Raw genomic sequence first — 19,265 nt, forward strand, 5'->3', positions numbered from 1 at the left:
GCAAATACTGACATCGTGTATCTAACTGGTGCATTTGCAAGTAAACCTGCGTACAGAAAAAAGAGAGAGAGAGAGAGAGAGAGAAAAAAAAACTTATTCCAGGAAAGAGATTTGGGTTAGGTGAGCCAGTGTTCCGTCATGTGACCTAATTTCCTGCCACATCACACACAAACAGGAAGTGCCATTCGACCACCTGCGCAGAAAAACACAGCTCTCGTCTGTCTGGCGTTTCATCTGCAAAAAATCAAACAATAACACGACAGCAGTCCTGTCTGATGTGGCCATGATCCAACATGCAAGTAAAAGAATGTTTCTGAGTATGTTCTCATTTTCTCCTCTCCATCATCAGGAATTGTCATCAGCGTTTTACACAAGCAATCGCTGTGCAAAAACGCAGGTGTCCTATGAGCCTGCAAACTGCAGAATGGACAGATATGAGCACACTCAAGCAAGGAACAAGGACACAAAGACACACAACGTCACTGCAGGACAAGGCAATAAGCAACTTTCAGAATAAGAAAACCCGAGTTGACTTTTAAGTCGCCTTTGGGGAAGCTGAGACATCAAAGCTCCTGATGTGAGCTGATCAGTGGCAAAACAGTAAACACAAAACAAATTAAGGGAAGAACAGAAACTAACAGCAAGAATAAGCAGGATTTTCTGCCTGAAATAGCCACATGACAATGACATTTCAAATGCTTCAGTGACTTCGTCTTCTTTTTGAAAAGTGCAACACGTGTAAAAATGCAACATGTGGCACTTTGTACACAAAATGCCTAGACGGAGAAAGGCAGCGCTGAATGAAAAGCTGGCAGGTGCTAGTTTGGGTCTGGCTGCCTCCTGTTGTGGTAGACCAACACTGTTAAGACATCACGCCTCAACTCGCATTCACTGAAAAGGTAGGCTGCTTCTTACAACAGCCACAGGTCTAGCGCGCGTGCGCACACACACACACACACACACACACACACACACACACACACACACACACACACACACACACACACACACACACACACACACACACACACACACACACACACACACACACACAGCACAGAGAATAACCACAAGGGTTCTCAGAAACACTCACTACTTCAAAACACCCACCTGGCTTTACAAACAGATGGTCACAACATTAAAAAGAGAGAGGCGGTGAGGGGGAAACTCACAGGGAAAGAAAGAAATAGGGAGGAAAGAGATTTAGAAAATGTGAGGTGAGGGGAATCAGATGGGGAGGATGAGGGGGAGGCGAGGGGGAGACAAAGAAAGAGATAAAGAGAAAGGGAAATAACATAAAGATGCAGATGTAAACACAAAGAGAGGACGAGAGGAAGACGGCGCAAAGACGGGAGGAACAGGAGACTTGGTTTCAATCCAAGGCTTGGACGGGAGAAAAGGTGGAAATAAGGAGAGAGAGAGTTTGAAACATGTAAAGAAGAAAAACAATGTGGGTCATTTGCATATTGCTGCCTTGATGTGGGTGAATCATGGAGAAAACCATGAGCCCGCGATCTCATAACCACCTACACACACTTCTGGAACTCAAGTCTTTGTGTGCGTGTGTACTCGTGTGACTGTATCACAACGCAAAAATCTGGTGTATGTGTGTGTTTGTGTACCTGTGTGCATTTTTGTCGGCGTAATGATTCTGTGCTTTTCTTGTTTTTGTGCATTACTTCCAGTGTTTGTGTAGGTGTGTATGCATGTGTTAACTAGTGTGACATTGTAACACAATACACCTGCTGCTGTGTGTGCTTGTCTATGTTTGTGTGCATATTGCTCATCAGTGGTTTTTTTCAATCATGTTTCTGTGAGCGGGGTTAATGTCAAACATAACCGTGTTTCTGATTTACATACGATGCGTGCTCAGTGTGTTTACCGTGCTCTTGTGTGTGCTGTGTATATCTGTCTGAGGGGTGAACACAGACAGGTCTCCGTTGAGAATAACGCTGGCCAGAGCGTTGACCATTGGCTGATAGTGGATGATCAGAAAAACCTGTAAAATACACAAACACACGCAATTGAAAAAGTCATCAGAGTTACAAAAATGCCTTTAAAAGGTGCACTATGTAGTTACAGAGAGGACATTTTAATCATGCAGCTGAAACTCATTTTAACATTTTAATCTTTGAGCATAATTTCATATTCCATGTTTAACACATTTCTTCAGGGGTTAACCAATATGACAATCAGGCAGAATGACTGGCAGTTTAATACCAACCACATAACTAAAATACACCTGTGCTTTGGTGATGTTAGAGTCTGATCCGCGTGTTTGTCTTTGTGTGCGTGTGTTGGTCTGTGTGTGCGTGTGTTGCTTACTTGAGACAGCAGGTAAAGGGACACCTGAGGGTTGATCTTTCGCTCGTCAGACTAAAAACACAGAAAAATTAAAGGTCAGTCAAAGTCACACATATGGCAGTTCCATAGCTAGTAAGACTGATCACAGGAAGGGCTAGTGTAATAATACATGTTGAAGCCATGTACCTTCTATCTGCTAACACCTTCCATTAGTGCTTTTAATCATTTTCACAACCATGTGACAGACCATTTGATACAACTCTTAAATGTATATTTAGTTTTAATGATATTTACATTTTCTTATCATTTATAATCCTTGTCGACTTTCCAAACATCATACAGGAGTTCAGAAATACAACACTATGGTGGAGCTCTGTCATCGGACCTTCGTTTCTGCACATGAATGCATCATCAGGAAGGATTCGCTGATCACTTTTGACACTACTAATGCTAAAATACAGAACATTTGGAAACAAAAGTAGCTTTGACAAAAACCAGTGTGGATGTTTGTCTCATTTTAGTGCATTACTTTTGCTGAGGACGTTTCAAGTCTATGCAAACTGATTTTGATAGTGTACTAAAATTAACGTGAACCAGTAAAAGGTAGGAAAAATGTGTTAAAAAATGACATCACTTACATGAATTTGGAAATTTACATGATTAATGCAAGTTGTAATCCACTGGTATTGTCCTTTAAATCATTATCATGCCAAAAATGTTACTGGTTCCACGTTTTCAAATGTAATTTGCTTATTTTGGCTCTTTTATAATCACTGCAAAATGAACTTACTGTTTTTTTTTTTAATAATAAAGATAAAGAATGGATAATCAAGATGAAATTAATAATTGCAGGCTTAAATTGGCTATAAATGTTTCATCAGTGAAACCCTGAAAATCCCCATCAGAGTGTACACTCACATACACAGTTTCTCTGACGTATTCTTAAATGCACAGAGGTGTTGTTCCATTGGCTAATGTGTTAGTCTTATAACACGTCATGTCCTTACAATTTGTCAGTAACAGAAAAAATAAATGGAGAAAGCAACTTTTACATGACATAAGCTCTCCACTTTGAACTTGTTTAACATCAGTGAAATCTAACTCATTTAGACGTGTGGTTGAGGGTGATGTACCGTCTCGGGGCTGACCAAAGAGAAGACATAGAGGGGCAGGAACAGACGGTTGAGGAGGTGGTCGGTCAGAACGTCATTCAGGAATTCACAGTTGATGATGAGGATATCGTTCAGGTAGTGGAGGTGGTCAAGGTGCTCCGCTACCAGGTCACTTAACTTCCCTCTGTTCTTATGTCTGGGGCACAGCAAAGAGAGGTGGAGAGAATGACATGTTATTCAGGTAGTGTCAGGAAGAAAACACCTTCAGGCCTGAGAAAGTCACAGCCTTGCTTTATTGTAAACCATTCTAATAAATGCATGGAAAAAACTTTTTACCGCATTGCACATCATAAGCTGGACATCTTGATGCATCTTGATGTATATGCACATTCAAAATATATAATATGACTGTGGTGTGAAGTGAAAAACAGAAGATCTTTTAACTTGAAAGCCACTTAAAAGGCTATAACTGGGTAGTGAGTGAGTTCAAATATATTATAATGCATTGTATACAATGCATCATGCCAATGAGCATCAGGACAACAGGTACAAACCTGCAACAAGCCTGACCTCTACAGGCCACAGTGAGAATTACAATCAGAAACACAAACATAGATTGCACTTACTCTTCATCTGTCTGCACACACTTGTCCAGCTCGATAACATGGCTGCCAATAAACCAGACCAAGTTGCTGAAATACGGGACTGCTGTCTTGTCCCGGATGTAGTGCAGCATGTGCTGGTTGTCCACTGGAGGGAGGAGGGTCGGGATCAGATGTGTTACCAAGGTTGCCAAAAGGTATCAAATACCCACACACACACACACACACACACAGCAATCACACACACACACACACTTGTTCATACACACAATTTGTAATCCCAGAGAAGTACCAGAATGTGACAGTTAAATATGATTTGAAAAAACAAAGGAACAAACACACAAAACCATTAAATTAAGAGACAAATTAATAAAAATTAAACCATGTTAAGTCAAATTAAGAACATGAATCGGTAAAGTCAATCCACTATTAATAAAATGGGAATATTACTGGAGTGGCATAAGTAGGAGAGAGGATTAAGGTTTAAATTGATGCAACGGTGTGAAAGGTGCCGCTTGCACTGTAATTAGACAAGAAAAAAAAAAGGCTTTCTAACAGATGTCTGTTTAACCCAAGCTGGTTTATCTCAGCCTGTGTTCATCAGTGTGTCACACTCACTGAAGCTCTCTTAAGGACAAGACAAAAGATAGATCTAAGACAAATTTGTATTTATATATAAGTATAAGTATATATTACATACATGCATAAAGACTTTTGTAGCTCTACAGAAAAAAATGAGGCTAACGCTACTAGCATAATGCACCCAAATCTCTGATCAATCTGTCTGTGCTTTAGTTGCATTGTGGGTAATGTAGATGCCAAGTTTGGACAAGGCAGAATCATCCATAGATTATGAAAGACATTAGTTATAAAAAATATTTGTATACGTGTGGACAAGACCTAAAGCCTGTTGCAGTTAAACATACTGGGCACTTAAGGGAAAACTAAACATTTGGACAATCCCAGGGAATATCTGAGACGCAATTTAGGATGCTGACTTAAAAATGTGAACAGTACCCCTAGTGTATTTCCACTTTCTGTAGTGTAGCTGTCCGAATGTAAATAAACGCTCATAGAAATGTCACAATGCCAATCCACACGGGTCAAACTGTTACAGTTTGTGAATGAGCAGCCACATCAAATGAATCAATTATATAACAGCAGAAAACAAACAGACAAATCACAAGCTGCGACTACTCAGAGTCACAGTGTCATTCCAGTCCATTAGTGAATTAACTGAGAATTAAATCAGGGGGATATCTTAACCCAACAGTGAGCCAAACTGTCAAACCCATCACCAAAACAAAAACCAACATGTGGGGCTCTGCTGAAATTAAGTCTGTGGAACAATTAACCCAAGAAAAAAAAAAAATAAAAAATTAAAAAGCATGCAGGTTTTTCTGCATGTATGTAGGTGGGTGATACAGAATGGTTTACAAGAAGAAGAACTGCAAGGATATTCATACCAGTACATTTATAACAGATACACTAACAAATAGGGCTGGGTATCAACAAACACTGATGTGTAATGTGATGTGTGATAGTTACTCCTTTTAACCCAGCATTTGTAAAGAGTTTGAGGTATTGTGTCACATTAAAAGCAACTATACTAAAAAACAACAAAACAAAAACAATGACTGGCTTATAGGCCAGTTTAACACATTATAACTGTATCTGCATCAATGTACTGCATGAACAATTGGTAACAGTATCAGGAAATGTTTCTAGGATACCCAGCCCTGAGATAAAAGACTGAATGAATGGAACCAACTTACATGAAACTGGAGTTAGGCAGATGGGGCGCGTAGAGGGGAGGAGGGAGTGGAGGAGAGAGACAAGGAGAGGAAGAGGAGGAGTGGTTGTTGAAGAGGAGGAGGGAGAAGGGGAAACAGACACAGGGTTAATGTGAGTAAAGGGGCGGCTGTGGAGGGGTGGAGGCTGGGAGGGACCCCGCAGATATCTAAACAAATAAACTGCAAACAATGGCACATCTGGCAAAGGACTTTATATGTTACTGAAACATTTTCAAACTATTTTCAGGATTTGTGTAACACATCAACAAGAGAAAACGGAAACAAGCATCTTTCTCAGAAACATGCTAAATTATCAAAACAACAGAATAGAAAAAATAACATTATTTGACCAAAATCTTAATTAGTCTGGATGCTCGTTAAAATCCTTTTCCGGGTTGTCATTTGTTGCAGCGCATGACCCAAGGAATCAGCAGGAAGCATCACACAGTGACATGTTCAACATTATGATGCTAAATATTTCATTGCAACTTACTGACCTATTTTCATTGTTGTGACACTGCAGGTATTTAAGTCGTAGGTCATTTCTAAAGTGACTACATTAGCAAAGGATGTGAAGCAGTTAAAACAAAAAAAGCATCAGCTTTCACTGCAAGAAATCACAATGAAATGAATATTTTGCATTACACAGTCAGAGTTGCAGCATTAAGTTGATGCTTCCGTCTTTGAAAGATTCCTTACTATAGAATAGCACATAGCCAGCCCATCAATGAAACATTCCCACACCGCTAGATTATTCCACTTGTATTGCTACTGTGGTTAAAGTCAGTTGAAGTAAGTGTAATGAAGTCACTGTTTGGAGTTACTGTACAGAATCAAGACTTCATGGACGACGTCAGACACAAAGTTGTACGGTGCAAAGCGCACATGCAGGACCAGACAAGTAAGTACTGAGACGGACAAGATGCTATAGTTGATATGCTGCAGTGACTGTATGTTGAGGCGATGTTACGTATAGTGAAGAGAAGCATGATATGTGGAGAAAAGCCATCCCGCTAAATGCAACACCCGATTCCCCAGGATTGACAGCGACAAGCTCTGAGCCCTGAGGAGCCCAGAGAGAGACAGCAGGAAAGAGAAGCAGAGGCTGACGAAGCACGGTGAGGAAAGCAACACAGCCTTTAGAAAAACCCTGTTGTTTACAGACTCGCAGCAACACTGCTGTGCTAATCCTGCAGCTAAAAGACATTTATTTTGAAAACCTGCAGTGAAGAAGAGTTAGTTCCTTTATATTTTACACTTATGTATGTGCATGTGAACTCAGTGAGGCATTGCAGACACGCAAAGTTCAGATTAATTGAACTTTGACCCATTTAGCTGCTGTCTCAGGTACATGGGGTCAAAACACAACACTAATTTTGTAATTTTTACATCTTATTATACTCACAATTAATACAAAATAATGATCTGCATTAGTTTTTTCCTCAATATGTCATATTATAAATCTCTTAGGTATAAAAGTAAAGCATGACATTGACTTTGCAGGGGTTATAAAGATTAATACAAGAGAAGCTGATAAGACAATTAACTGAAAAAACAGGAATTATGGGTAAAAAATACAGTATCTCCAACTAGCTACCTTCTATACAAATGTAAATGTAAGTAACTGTTCATGGTGAAAGCTGGTTGAATGTGATTTTGACTGCACACAGTGCACATCACAATTAGCTTGTTGCAATAGAAACAAAGCAGAGGGCAAATATTTGAGTTATGTAACAGCTGATGTTACCGAGGCAACAATAAACGGAAAAAAAAATAAGTTATCGGTTGAGTCATAATTTGAGAGCAGGGAATACATCCCCAGTGTTTTTCAATCCTGTTCCTAGGGGCCTTCAAGGAACCTAAAAAAAGGAAGGGGCATAACGTCACTGAATCTTGCTTTGGTTCCAGACTGTTGTGACAACTGCATTGAAGTCTATGGGAGATACGTGGAGAAACACCCTAAAACCCATTAGCATCTACGTCTTATTAAATGCCTCCAGAAAATGAAATAAAACACCCCCACTATATTATGATCAAACGGGCCCGGTCCAACTGATTATACTGTAGCTGATGAGACTGTACTTATGCTGCGAACAGGAGATTTTCCTACACAAAGTTGAGGAATAAACAACAACATGCTGATGAAAAAGAAAGAAAATCAGCGGTTAACCTATTCTTTGAGGCGTTCATTCATCGTAAGTCATACAACCTTGATATGTTGGGTTTTAGTGCGTTTCTCCATGCATCCCTAATAGATTTATACATAAAACAGCTGCCAGTGTAGCACCAAAGCAAGATTCAGTGACATAATGACCCTTCCTTCTTTCTCAGGTTCCTTGGGGGCCTTCTGTCCTTTCAATCTTTTTTCTTGCCCCAACACACCTGATTCAAACGAGGGGGGCGTTATCAGGCTTCAGAAGAGCTTGATGACGAGCTGATCGTCTGAATCAGGTGTGTTGGAGCAGGGAAACACTCAGAGGGGCCCCAAGGAACAAAACTGAAAAACACTGCTTTAACCAACAATCAGCACAACGGGGCTTGTTTGAACAACAAATACCATCCCAGAAACGTCTCTCCGCTCTTCTCCGGTTAAAATAAGTGCTTACTTTATTTTTGATGGCAGCCGTGTCAAGCTTGCCAGAGCCAGACAGGAAGTCAGACACAGGAATGGCATAGACTATCTTGTCAATTTGCAAAATAAAATACCCTTTGTGCAGACTCCCGATCATTAGAACAGACTAATATAGAAACCAACCTTAACTAAGTAACCTACTTACACATGGTAGAAGCACATAAATAAAATAAACTGTATCAGCAAAATCTGAGAAAGTCAGCAAAACCAGCTTCCGATGGGGTATGACGCCACTTAGAGGATGGAACAAAACCACGTTGCAGACGTGATATCATAGAGCCATGCTCGGTGGAATCGTGGTGTAAGTGTGATTACATATTTTCTTATATACCCTTATACCATTTCAGCTGATGGAGGAAAACTGTTTTCATCTGTCAGGCAAATATTTACTGCATTTCTAGTCTGTGTTGTAGACCTGCCGTCTGGGATATCACTGAAGGAGACGTGCCGAATGGCAGATGGTATTACTTTCAGAATAGGACACACTCAAATCGGGTGGAGCTGTTTGATGTAGCAGACCTACTTAAATTGCAAGAGCTTTTGAAAAACTTAATTGTATAAAGGACAGTGGTAAATGATGCCTTAAAGAAGTGTTATTTGGACTACACTGCACCTCCAGAGAGACACTCTTTTAAACCAAAAGGATGATAAATCACTTGTATCTGTGTGTGTTGTTACAGCGTTACCTGTTAGTCATGCTCATGCACCAGAAGCAGCAGCAAGGAGGAAGAAGTAGGCGGTAGGCAGTCCCAGCATCCCGTGTTTGTCTGTGTGTGTGTGTGTGTGTGTGTGTGTGTGTGTACGTGTGTATACAGTTAGCATGTGCGCATGCGTGTTATTGGCACTCACCTTTGTAGACGTTGAGTGTGATGGTGCGGACTGCGATGCGGACCATGCTTTCAGGGTGGTTGAAAAACTTAATGGCCTCGGTGTACAGGGCAAAGTCATTAGTGTGCTGTGTGTGGGAGACAGAGAGGGGGGGCGCCGGTGAGCAAGGTAAAGCATTGCACCGTCGCGCTCAGGCCACATACGACCACAGAGAGAGAGAGGAAGCAGCTAGTGGAGACAGAAATCCTGGGCAGTGGCGCATTTTAAGAAAATGTTCTACAAATGTCAAGTTCAAGTCTGACTAGTGTTCTTTTTACCACACAGGCTGGGCAAATACACAAAAGTCAAAGTTACAGATTACACTGCAACAGCATGGAAATAAAATGTCTCTGTCTTTAGTAAAGAAATAATGAGTTACCCCTTGGACCAACTCCAATCCTACAGAATTCATGAGAAATGTCTTATACTGCACAGTCAGTCTGGATGTTGTATTGGATATATAAGTGAGCCTATTTTGTTGCTGACTTGTAGAGGATGCACCTCATCTCAAAAGGTTAACATAAAGCAACATAACACACTGTAAGCTTTTGATTTGACAGAGACTCAAACAGACCAAGCTGAACTATGGTCATGCTGCACTTATGTCACACAATGTGTCAATGACAACCTGGCAGTTCTGCGCCTTAGTCGTCTCTCTCTGTGTCAGTGCCTGATCCTCTACTCATACATTCCTCAGTCACTGCGACCTCCAGCCAATCACAGTTGAGGGTCAGAGAGAAAACAGTCACCCAGAGGTCACAGCAAATGAAGCGGCCCTGACACCAAACCCAAACCAAGAATCTGTGTAGATCTGACAGGAACAGAAGAGGCTAAAGTAATCTGCTATCCAACAGCGCCCTCTGGAGGACAATAAACTACAGATCAATAAATGAACCATAATAAATTACATGAGAGTTCAATAATAAATATTAAATACTACCGATTGAAGTTTAATTCTTCTTTAAAAATAGCAGGTTAAACTCTTATTATAATAGCAGGTTAAACTCTTATTTTCAATTGCTACATTAAGTAAAGGAAAATAAAACTCTCTTTTATTATGGGTTATATAAACACACAAATATACTCTCAGATCTACACATTGGGTCTGGTTCTGGCTTCAGGGGTGAAGCTACCATCAACAGTACACCAATAACTTTCCCCAGCACACACAGGCCAATGGAAGAACTACAGATACTGCTGAAACAATGAGTTCACAACATCATCAGAGATTATTCAGGTGGTTGGTATTCTTTGGCGCTACAATGTATTACCACACCCACACACACACAGACACACCTCTCTCTCTCACACACACAAACACACACAATTTTGTAAACAAGATCTTGTTAAGAACATCTCCCTTAACTGTAATAAATGAAACTTTTGCTTAAATTACAGTAACACTGACTGTATGTGTTTGTATCAGCTAGTGAAGAGAAGGATGACTTGTGGACAAGACTGGCGAAATCAATCCATCTACACAGGAAGCTGATGTTTTGACATGTGGTTGGTGGATAGATGTGTACTAACAGAGGTCGACTTGCTCAAAATGCAAATGAAAGCCTCTCATCTTTGTTCCTTCCTTCCTTCCTCTTGGTCTGTCAGAAGAGTGCACGATGGAAATGGTTGACTGTGAATGACAGATCCTCCACGTCCCACATTTCTTTCATTCCCTCTCTATTCCTTCTACTCCCCCCCATCTATCCATGGCCTCACCTCATTGTAGAAGAAGTGCACAGTATGGTTGTTGAGTTTGAGTGAAAGGGTCTTGAGGAAGGAGATATAGTAGGCCATGATCTCCTCGTCTGAGAAGTCAAACTTGTGGACGATGATAGAGTTCACGTGGTTGTTCGATAAGAGGTAATCTGAGAAGAGGAGAGACTTGATCAGCTTTTTCACACAGCAAATGCTTGAAGTAGATGGCGTACTGTGAACTGCTGACAATCTCTCTATTTACCAACTATGAGCAAAGTGATAGTAGAAGAGCACACTAAGCGCCTGAAGCTGAAAGTGGATAGCTTCATTGCACCACTTTCAATCTTGCTCAACTATCATCAGATCAGTGAGGTTCGACTAATCCTGTGTGTACAGTGAACACGAGAACGGCTCTCCTGTTGAAACAATGCAACTGTCATTTTAAATACATGTACAATTTAACAAAATGCAAACCTGTATAAATGACAGTATATCATCTGCCGAGTCTTTGGTTGCCTAGCAACAACAAAAAATGCAGCAGGTTGCTAATGCATTGTATATTCCTGCAAAGAAAGGCAGTGCAACATGCCTTTCATTGTGTAGCCTACAAAACACATCAAACGATGGGCGCACATCTAAACACTGTACATTTTAGGACAATCCAACACAACACTCCTGCAAAAAGGCATACTTGACTTCTCACTTTTAATTTAGAACAAACATTTTCAGCACCTGTTTAACAATTGTATTTTGTCTCTATTTATTTTAATAATTAAATACCACACACTACAAAAAAACAAACACTAGTTCTAGCCCTTAATAGAAATATACAGTAAGATGTAAAATGGTATTAGTGTAATACATAAAAGAAACACATTTCAGTACAACGGAAGAGCATTATTTACACTGCAGCCAGACATTAAGAGTATCCTTTCCACTTTTTCTATTTTTTTTTACCAATGCTTCAGATACTCACACAGGGAAGTCTCGTGGCTGATGTTCTCAAACAGTATGTTGAGGGTCTGGAGGAGCTGGACACACACGTAGCGCCCCGACTTCTGACGCAGGATGTTCAGGAAGAAGGCAAACATGTTCTTTTCCAGGAAGAAGCTGAACACATACAGGAGTGTACACATTAACACAAACAGGACACAATTCATGATGACTTCATTTTGAAATACAACTGTCAAAAAGAAGAATGGATCTCTTGTGCAGCATCCTGGTTGACTAGCAGTTAAGATGCATACTATATACCCTAATTTGAGTCGCGCAGTGGACCTTGTTGCATTTACACTCTTCTTTCTCTCTCTTTCTATGTTCCTGTCTGTATCTATACTGTCACAAAATTAATCATGAAAAAACAAAGAAGCCAGCATCACATTTGCCATCATTTGTGTGCTCAGTATACCGATATCCTGTTGTCACATACTGCTCATTCGACAAAAAAAAAGTACAGTTTTTCAATTCAAGCTTCTGCTCATTGGACGAGATACTCAAGTAAACTGCACCGTGAAATCTGAAGGTTGTTTTTTTAATATAGATCATTATCATAATGTTGCAAAAGCACTGCATCTCAGTTTAAATCTGAAGTTACTTTAAAAAAAAAAAAAAACTGGAAATTTCTACAGCCAATGACTACAAAATACTGCACAGCTACTGGCCTTTGATATTAGGAGTGACCATTCACGAATCATGACCATGTTTATTCTACGATTTTCCTGATAGCACCAAGTGCGCTTTCAACATAGTCTGTGGTTTTTCTGCTCTTCAAAGGCATTTCCTGTTTCAACCCATGAAGCCAGAGGTGGCGAAGTGGAAAGACAGAGGTGATGACATGCAACGCTAACTGCAGAGCTGCTTCTGATTAAAGACAAGACACAGCACTATGGTCTCATGAGCTTGACTCCCCGGAAACAGCTACATTCTCCTGCAGCATTTAACGGCATGTTAATTACATAAAAACACACGCAGACAAGTGGTCATCAGTAAGCCGACTGCTCAGCTGAACATACATTTGCAAATGCAAACATTTACTTCCTCAGCCGAATTGTTTGTGGGGCAAAAAAAAAACAAAGTTTTCTCAGGTTAAACTGTTACTACTTTGTGCAGAGCCACCATTTACTTATTTAGAGAAGGGCAGCATCGTGGCTCAGTTGTTAGCAATGTTGCTATATAGACAAAAGGTCAGGGTAGGGGTAGTTTGAGTAGGATTATTCATTTATGTTTGTTATAATACTGGGGGGAAGGGTTTCCAAGTTGATCTTCCCTGTTCAAACATCTCCAAGAGATCAAAAATCAATAGCAAAAATCAATAAAAAGCAATTTTCCTTGACTGACATCAAGGCGCTCTTTGAACATCAAGTGTGCATCTGTTCAAATGCATGTATAGGAGGTTATTAAAAAGAGTGCGCACATTGCAAATCACGCCTGTACAAACAGATATGCCAAATACACAGCTGTCACTCTGGTTCTCATGCAGGCGTCACATCTGCATATCTGTAGCTACAAGACATAGACTTACTCAAACACAGAGCTGTCATTCTGGTCTCCCCAGATGAGGATCTCTGTGATGGAGCGGATGGTCTCCACTAGAAGGTTTCGGTTGTGGTCTGTCACTGTGGTGTTTTTGGTCAGGACGTGGTACATATACCTGAAACGAGACACAGGGATGGAGGAAAGCAAGCAGTGAATGCACAGCTCAGTTTTGTAGATTTAGAGGTACATTTTTTTTAGACAGCCCATGTAGTGATTCACTAAGCTATGATGAGTTTGTCCTATGCCTCTAATTTAAGAGTCAAAAAAATCCTCTCCAAATAATGTAATATAATAACCACCACACCTACACTGTACATGCACACAGGTGTTTTCACTTTAAAAGCCTAATCAGTCATCTAAAGACTGAACTTAACCGACATCTTCCTCACTAGCATCAACTTTATTTGTTACACCTGTTGTGGTGGGACAACTTTAAGTTAAGCTATTCTGATCGCTGCATGGTGCCTCTACTTCAACCTGAGCAGAAGACTAATCGCCCAGAATAACTGAACACACATGTGCAAGGCACTTTGCGTCCTGAATTTTCGATTATAAGCTTGTATGGGCAGTTGATGTTACTGATTTTATGAGGACTATTATAATAGTACAGTGTCGATTCTGTTTAAGGGTGGATTTTCACTTGAAAGCTAACAATTTCAAGCTAGTTCGCATGCCTAGCTACGTTACCAAGCAAAACAGAGACGACATAGAGTTTATAAGCTGACTGGACGTCTTCTGTGCTACAGCAACAGTTAGCTGGCTACTGTTATTCTAGCTGTTAACTGTGCTAATGATAATGCTGACAGTGGTTCTCAACCGGTTGTCATAGAAGCTAACGCTAGCATATCTAATGCTAGCTACTCACTTCAAATGGTCCAAGGAGTGGATGTTTTTCGTTCTCCCCTGTCCTCCAACCCAGCTCCGTGACCGGCCAAACATGGTTGCGGTTCTAAGCGGGGCTATGTTTTTGCCAGGCTCGTTATTTCGCACGGGTTAGTGTCGGCATCTGTCCATTACACCCACTTTCACGTACAGATAGCTACTTAGCAAACAGAAGGTGATAGGCGGCGATATCAGCGCCGAGGGGTCATTGCGTAACAGGTTTAGTTTATGGTTTGTCTGGGAGTTGCTGTTCTCTGCCTACGATAGACTCCCGAAACAGCATACAGAAGAGAGGGAACAAAAACTACAACATCAACTTCCCTTCTTACTGGTGACGATCAAATCACGCGACGCGTCCTCGCAAGGGGGCCGTTAAGCCGATTGACAGTTTATAGGCCAATCACAGCAGAGCCTGCTAAGCGGTGAGCCAATCAAGTGGCGAGGCTTCGGGTGTCGCTTTGTCGTCGGGACTGTTTTGGTGCAGTTGGCAAAAATGCTAGAAGTGACATTTAGCTGTAAAAACATCGCCAGAGGCGTGCATTCGTGAGTGTTTTCGTATTCCCCGGTACGGGTGTATGTACAGGAAAAGCCTCTGCTCGTAGAAATGTTCGCGTTGGTTCTCACTAGCATTGCATGCTACTGTTTTTAGCCCCAGCCAGCTGGCATGGCGTGAATTCCGCAAACCCAAAGAGCCAATGTCAAGAATGCGTCGAGCTAGCTAACGTGATATTTTGATACTATCCAGAGGTTATTATTAGCTATGAACGTTTCGCCTTCACGTCTACCTGTGTTGCTTTCGTTTTCCTCTGGACCCTACAGATAAAGTAACCCTTGGAAGCTGCCTCTCAACCCCTGTTTGCAGCCGAAATGGACGCCCCAGTCCCAGCACCCCTGAAAGATCTGTAGCGGTGACACCAGCAACTTCAGGCCGCCACATTCGGCCCCAGACAAAAGCAAGAACCCAAACTCTGGCTCTCTTTCTTTTCTATGACACATCCAATTTATGCCCAGCTGGATTCGGTAGAATCGCTGTTGGACGAGCTCCCATATATGTTTTATCTGGGCCTGTTCTTTGTGAACGTCCTGATCCTCTACTATGCCTTTCTGATGGAGTACATCGTCCTGAATGTGGGGATAGTGTTTCTGCCCGAGGACATGGACCAGGCGCTGGTGGACCTCGGGGTGCTGTCCGACCCGGCCTCTGTCCCCTATGACACGGACACGGAGCTGGATGTGTTTGAGGGGTATCTTGAGTGACGGGGCAGTCTTGGACATTTTAAGTGGTGGATGTGGTGGTGATGATGATGCAGAGGTCAGATAGGGCCAGCGTGAACACTCCCTGGTCAGTGATGTGGGGAAAACCTGCCTCAAAGCGGATGTTGTCGCTGCATTTTTGTCCCACAGACATATCAGTGAAAAAGTAAGCAGCGCACGCAAGACATTGTGTTCTTAGATCTGTTTCATATTCAGAATTACATACTAAAAAATAGGATTATGTACCCTTTCTATGAACATAACTTTGCTATCCATAAAGCTCACCATTTTATATGACATTATTATATCATAATGAGAAATGTTTGATCTGCTGTAACGCATGTGTCACGTGTCTCTAGGTTGTCTCGGCTCAAAAGAAGGTAGCCTGACAAATAGATTCAGCATCGCCGGCCGTATGATCAGCAACTGTCCCGTGGGAGGAGCACTCCACACTGGATCAGCTGTCCGTCAGTGTGTTGCCATTCTAAAAAACTATCGACTCCGCGGGCTTTGCACCGATATCTGTGCCCCTCACGGTGGACACAGTGAAAGATAAAAAGGATGCTGTGGATGAATAATGAATGTCATCAGCGGAGCATGATTCAGCTCGTCTGCATTCAATCTGAACAATCACCAAGGCTGTGCAAGATCTGGAAGGAAGTGACATGAATACCACATTTGGTCACATTGCAATGTCCTCGACAGTGTGAAGAACACTGAAGAAGAACCTGCAAAAGGCGTGAAAACAATGTCCACTGTAGCTCTGTTGCATACTTAGTCACTCAGAGAACAACTTGTTCCAGCTGTTTGTCCTTTTGAGTTTCCAGAACACAGAACACATTGCTGGTTCGCAGGCTCACTCATCCTTGAGGTGCAATTTTAAAATGTGTCTCTGGAGGTCACCCACACTGTATGTCAGCTTCAGGGATGTACACATTCTCAGGAGCACAGTTAGGAAGTCACGCACTGGCGAGACTTAACGCAGACACTGGACACAGGCTGTTAAACTACACAATATAGGTGAGCCCTGATCTCTTCAAGATCTGTGCCACACTCTTCACTCTAATCCATAAAGTATTGAAGTATCCAAGGAGAGTTATTACCTTAATTAAATATGTATTCTTATAATCTATATCGAATCAGTAATTCGGATCACACGCATACTAAATTTTACACTTAGAGTTAAAGGGGCACTATGTAGTTTTGGAGAAGAAATTTAAACTCAGAAATTAGGTAATAATACAAACTCCATAACTGAATAACAAGCTGTTCTCAGAGGAAAATAAGCTCCCCAGAACACTGTTTGAAGCTAGAAAGGTGGCAGGGTCCGCCACATATAAACTAAGTAAAACAGTATGAAACTGTGTTGTCCTTTAAGTTCAGTTTGTTTATTCAATGAAGAGTTCCCTCTTCTGATCAAAACATCTTTCTCAAAGCTACGTAGTGCACCTTTAACAGTAGTTAGCTGGCCAAAGGTGTGTCACACTGTTATCAGTATGAGTTGTGTCAAAGGCTGAAACCTCATGAAAGAGAACCTCAGAAGAAGTGCTTCAGATATTTGACTTTTTTGTCCTCTCTGTGTTGCATCCATGTTTGTTTTTACAATGTAACAGATGTGCGTTAGACACAGGAAAAAGTAAACGCATGATATTGTTTGCGAGTTTTTAAAAGAAATGGGTTCAGTTGTCAAACCTCTGTTTTATCGCACTTTCTTCTGTTTACTTTATGAATTCAGAATTCAATTCATAAAATGTTTATTCCTGGCAGCAATAATAAAACTGGATTCAAGTAATGGGGCAATTCAGTGGTTAAACGAATGAGATCGTGCACTGAATCCTGTAATTCTTCCATCCAGCTGTTCAGCTTGATTGTGGATGTGTAGAAGTTACTTTTTTAAAGGGAGAGTTCACTTGATTTACCACATATTTGTAAGCCTCGAAAGTACTGTGCATACTGTCGGTCTGTGAGGAGCTAATTAACTAAATGTTGATTATGGAAGCAATACCGAGGAACCAGTATTCTCTCGTAGCATATGGCACTGTCTGACAGAATAGTGCATAATAATCAGCGCAATGTGGTTGTTGACCACCAAAACACTGAAGCTGTAGAGACAAAAACCATTTCAAAATATCTGCACATGCACGACTCATACTCAAATCAAGCTTTTGTCCAGAACTTCATCGCCTGACTGGAACATTTGTCTGCAAGACAACCTTTCACCAACACTTTGCCTACTCACCTCAAATGGTACATTAAATGTAGCCAGACAAGTGTCCACATGTGTGATGAATCCAAAAGAAAAAGCCATGCTGTGACTCAAGAACAGGGATGTAAGAAATGATTGTGTCAAACACACTCATGACTTCTTCAGAGAGTTCTCGCAGTATTAATGAATGACGGCTGATAACCAAATTCTCTCATCTGTTTTGTATTGAGGCAATGCTTCGTGGTGACATTTATAATATTTGATTACGTTATTTATGTGTTTGTATGAATCAGTGTGTCCATAAAGAAATCTATTTTTCGGCCACCTGAAACGGCATTGAGATCACATGACACTAAAGCTCAGGATGCTAATAATCATTCAATCTTGTGTAACATGTTTGTGTGGAATTTGATCAAAAAGTCGTAGAATCAATATCAGGTAAGAGCCTACTGTAGCTAAATGGTGAGTCGTTAATAAATATTCAAGACAGGATGTAAACCAGCTGCATCCCGCTGGAGGTGGACCATATTATTAACAAGATGATATCTGATATTTCACTGAAGGTTAATGTCAGCAAGTTGGGTAAATCAGATAATAAAGTTCTCGATGCTGGAGACGTTCCTAGTTTTGTACGAAGAACTGTTTATAAATAACTGGTTTTGGCTGCAGGTATGAATTTGTGCCATTTCCCAGGCATGATACCACACTGTGCTGATCAACTCTGCTCAATGCATCTCAGTTTAGTGGAAACCCTCGAGACTTGAGACTCTCATAATCATCTCATCATCATCGTACAGCCTTTACCCAGCGCTTGTGTCATCCCTCCACATGTACTTCTTTGCAGACATGCACATGCTATAATAAGCTATGGATCGTAACAGAGTTTTATTTTCCAATGTGTATTTAATAAACTTTGAGCGAATGCCAGCCTTGTCTCTTATACTTTCACGGTTATTTTAGTTTGTTCGGGACGTGCAGTAGATTAATAGAAACATCAGAAACGTTGTTATTTAAAGGGCTCTGTGAAGCTTCTCTGTTGTGCTGGAAGCCCGTTGTTAATTTATGTGTGCGGGCTCCATTTCCAAGCTAATGTTAGTGTTTTTTCCACGTTACAATCTGCTCACATATGACCAGTAAAAAAAGTGGTTAATACATGTAAATTGTTACAACTTGTTACATAGAGCACCTTTAAAGTTGTGACATGTTCATTTCAGACTGTTTGCTTCTTCTACCATGTGCTCTTTTGGTGTCACTTAACATTTTGTCCACAAGAGGGTGCCAGTGCACCAGACAACAGCAGCAGCATGTTGAAATGCTCTGATACCGCTGGTGCTTGATGAAGGAAATCCTCTATTAGATCAGACAGAGGACTTCTGGTATACA

General features: G+C 41.0%; 2 protein-coding genes across 5 annotated transcripts in view; one reads left to right on the plus strand and one right to left on the minus strand.

Annotated features, from left to right (window-relative positions):
• The window catches only part of clec16a (C-type lectin domain containing 16A), a 41,985-nt gene extending 27,248 nt beyond the window's left edge, over positions 1 to 14,737 (minus strand). For 2 of the 4 annotated variants that reach the window (XM_084371752.1, XM_084371750.1), the window contains exons 1-9: positions 14,406 to 14,736; positions 13,527 to 13,655; positions 11,982 to 12,115; positions 11,027 to 11,175; positions 9,293 to 9,398; positions 4,043 to 4,166; positions 3,438 to 3,612; positions 2,326 to 2,376; positions 1,883 to 1,999 (exon numbers count right to left, since the gene is read on the minus strand). In XM_084371752.1, coding sequence (XP_084227878.1) covers positions 1,883 to 1,999; positions 2,326 to 2,376; positions 3,438 to 3,612; positions 4,043 to 4,166; positions 9,293 to 9,398; positions 11,027 to 11,175; positions 11,982 to 12,115; positions 13,527 to 13,655; positions 14,406 to 14,479 — 1,059 coding nt within the window. In that variant the 5' untranslated portion in view covers positions 14,480 to 14,736. Of the gene's footprint in view, positions 1 to 1,882; positions 2,000 to 2,325; positions 2,377 to 3,437; positions 3,613 to 4,042; positions 4,167 to 9,292; positions 9,399 to 11,026; positions 11,176 to 11,981; positions 12,116 to 13,526; positions 13,656 to 14,405 lie in introns of all 4 variants that reach the window. The other 2 variants (XM_084371751.1, XM_084371753.1) reach the window with 2 other exon arrangements.
• Positions 14,738 to 14,860: 123 nt separating this feature from the next.
• dexi (Dexi homolog (mouse)) lies at positions 14,861 to 18,809 on the plus strand. The gene is made up of 2 exons (XM_084371668.1): positions 14,861 to 15,842; positions 16,036 to 18,809. The coding sequence occupies exon 1, from the start codon at positions 15,410 to 15,412 to the stop codon at positions 15,677 to 15,679; it is 270 nt and encodes an 89-aa protein (XP_084227794.1). The 5' UTR covers positions 14,861 to 15,409; the 3' UTR covers positions 15,680 to 15,842; positions 16,036 to 18,809.
• Positions 18,810 to 19,265: the final 456 nt, after the last annotated feature.

The sequence above is a fragment of the Pagrus pagrus genome (assembly GCF_965226575.1).
Source record: "Pagrus pagrus genome assembly, chromosome: 13".
In the NCBI taxonomy this organism is placed as follows: Eukaryota; Metazoa; Chordata; class Actinopteri; order Spariformes; family Sparidae; genus Pagrus; species Pagrus pagrus.

Excerpts from the sequence above, each read along its gene's own strand:
- dexi (XM_084371668.1), top strand. The coding sequence starts at position 15,410 with ATGACACATCCAATTTATGCCCAGCTGGATTCGGTAGAATCGCTGTTG.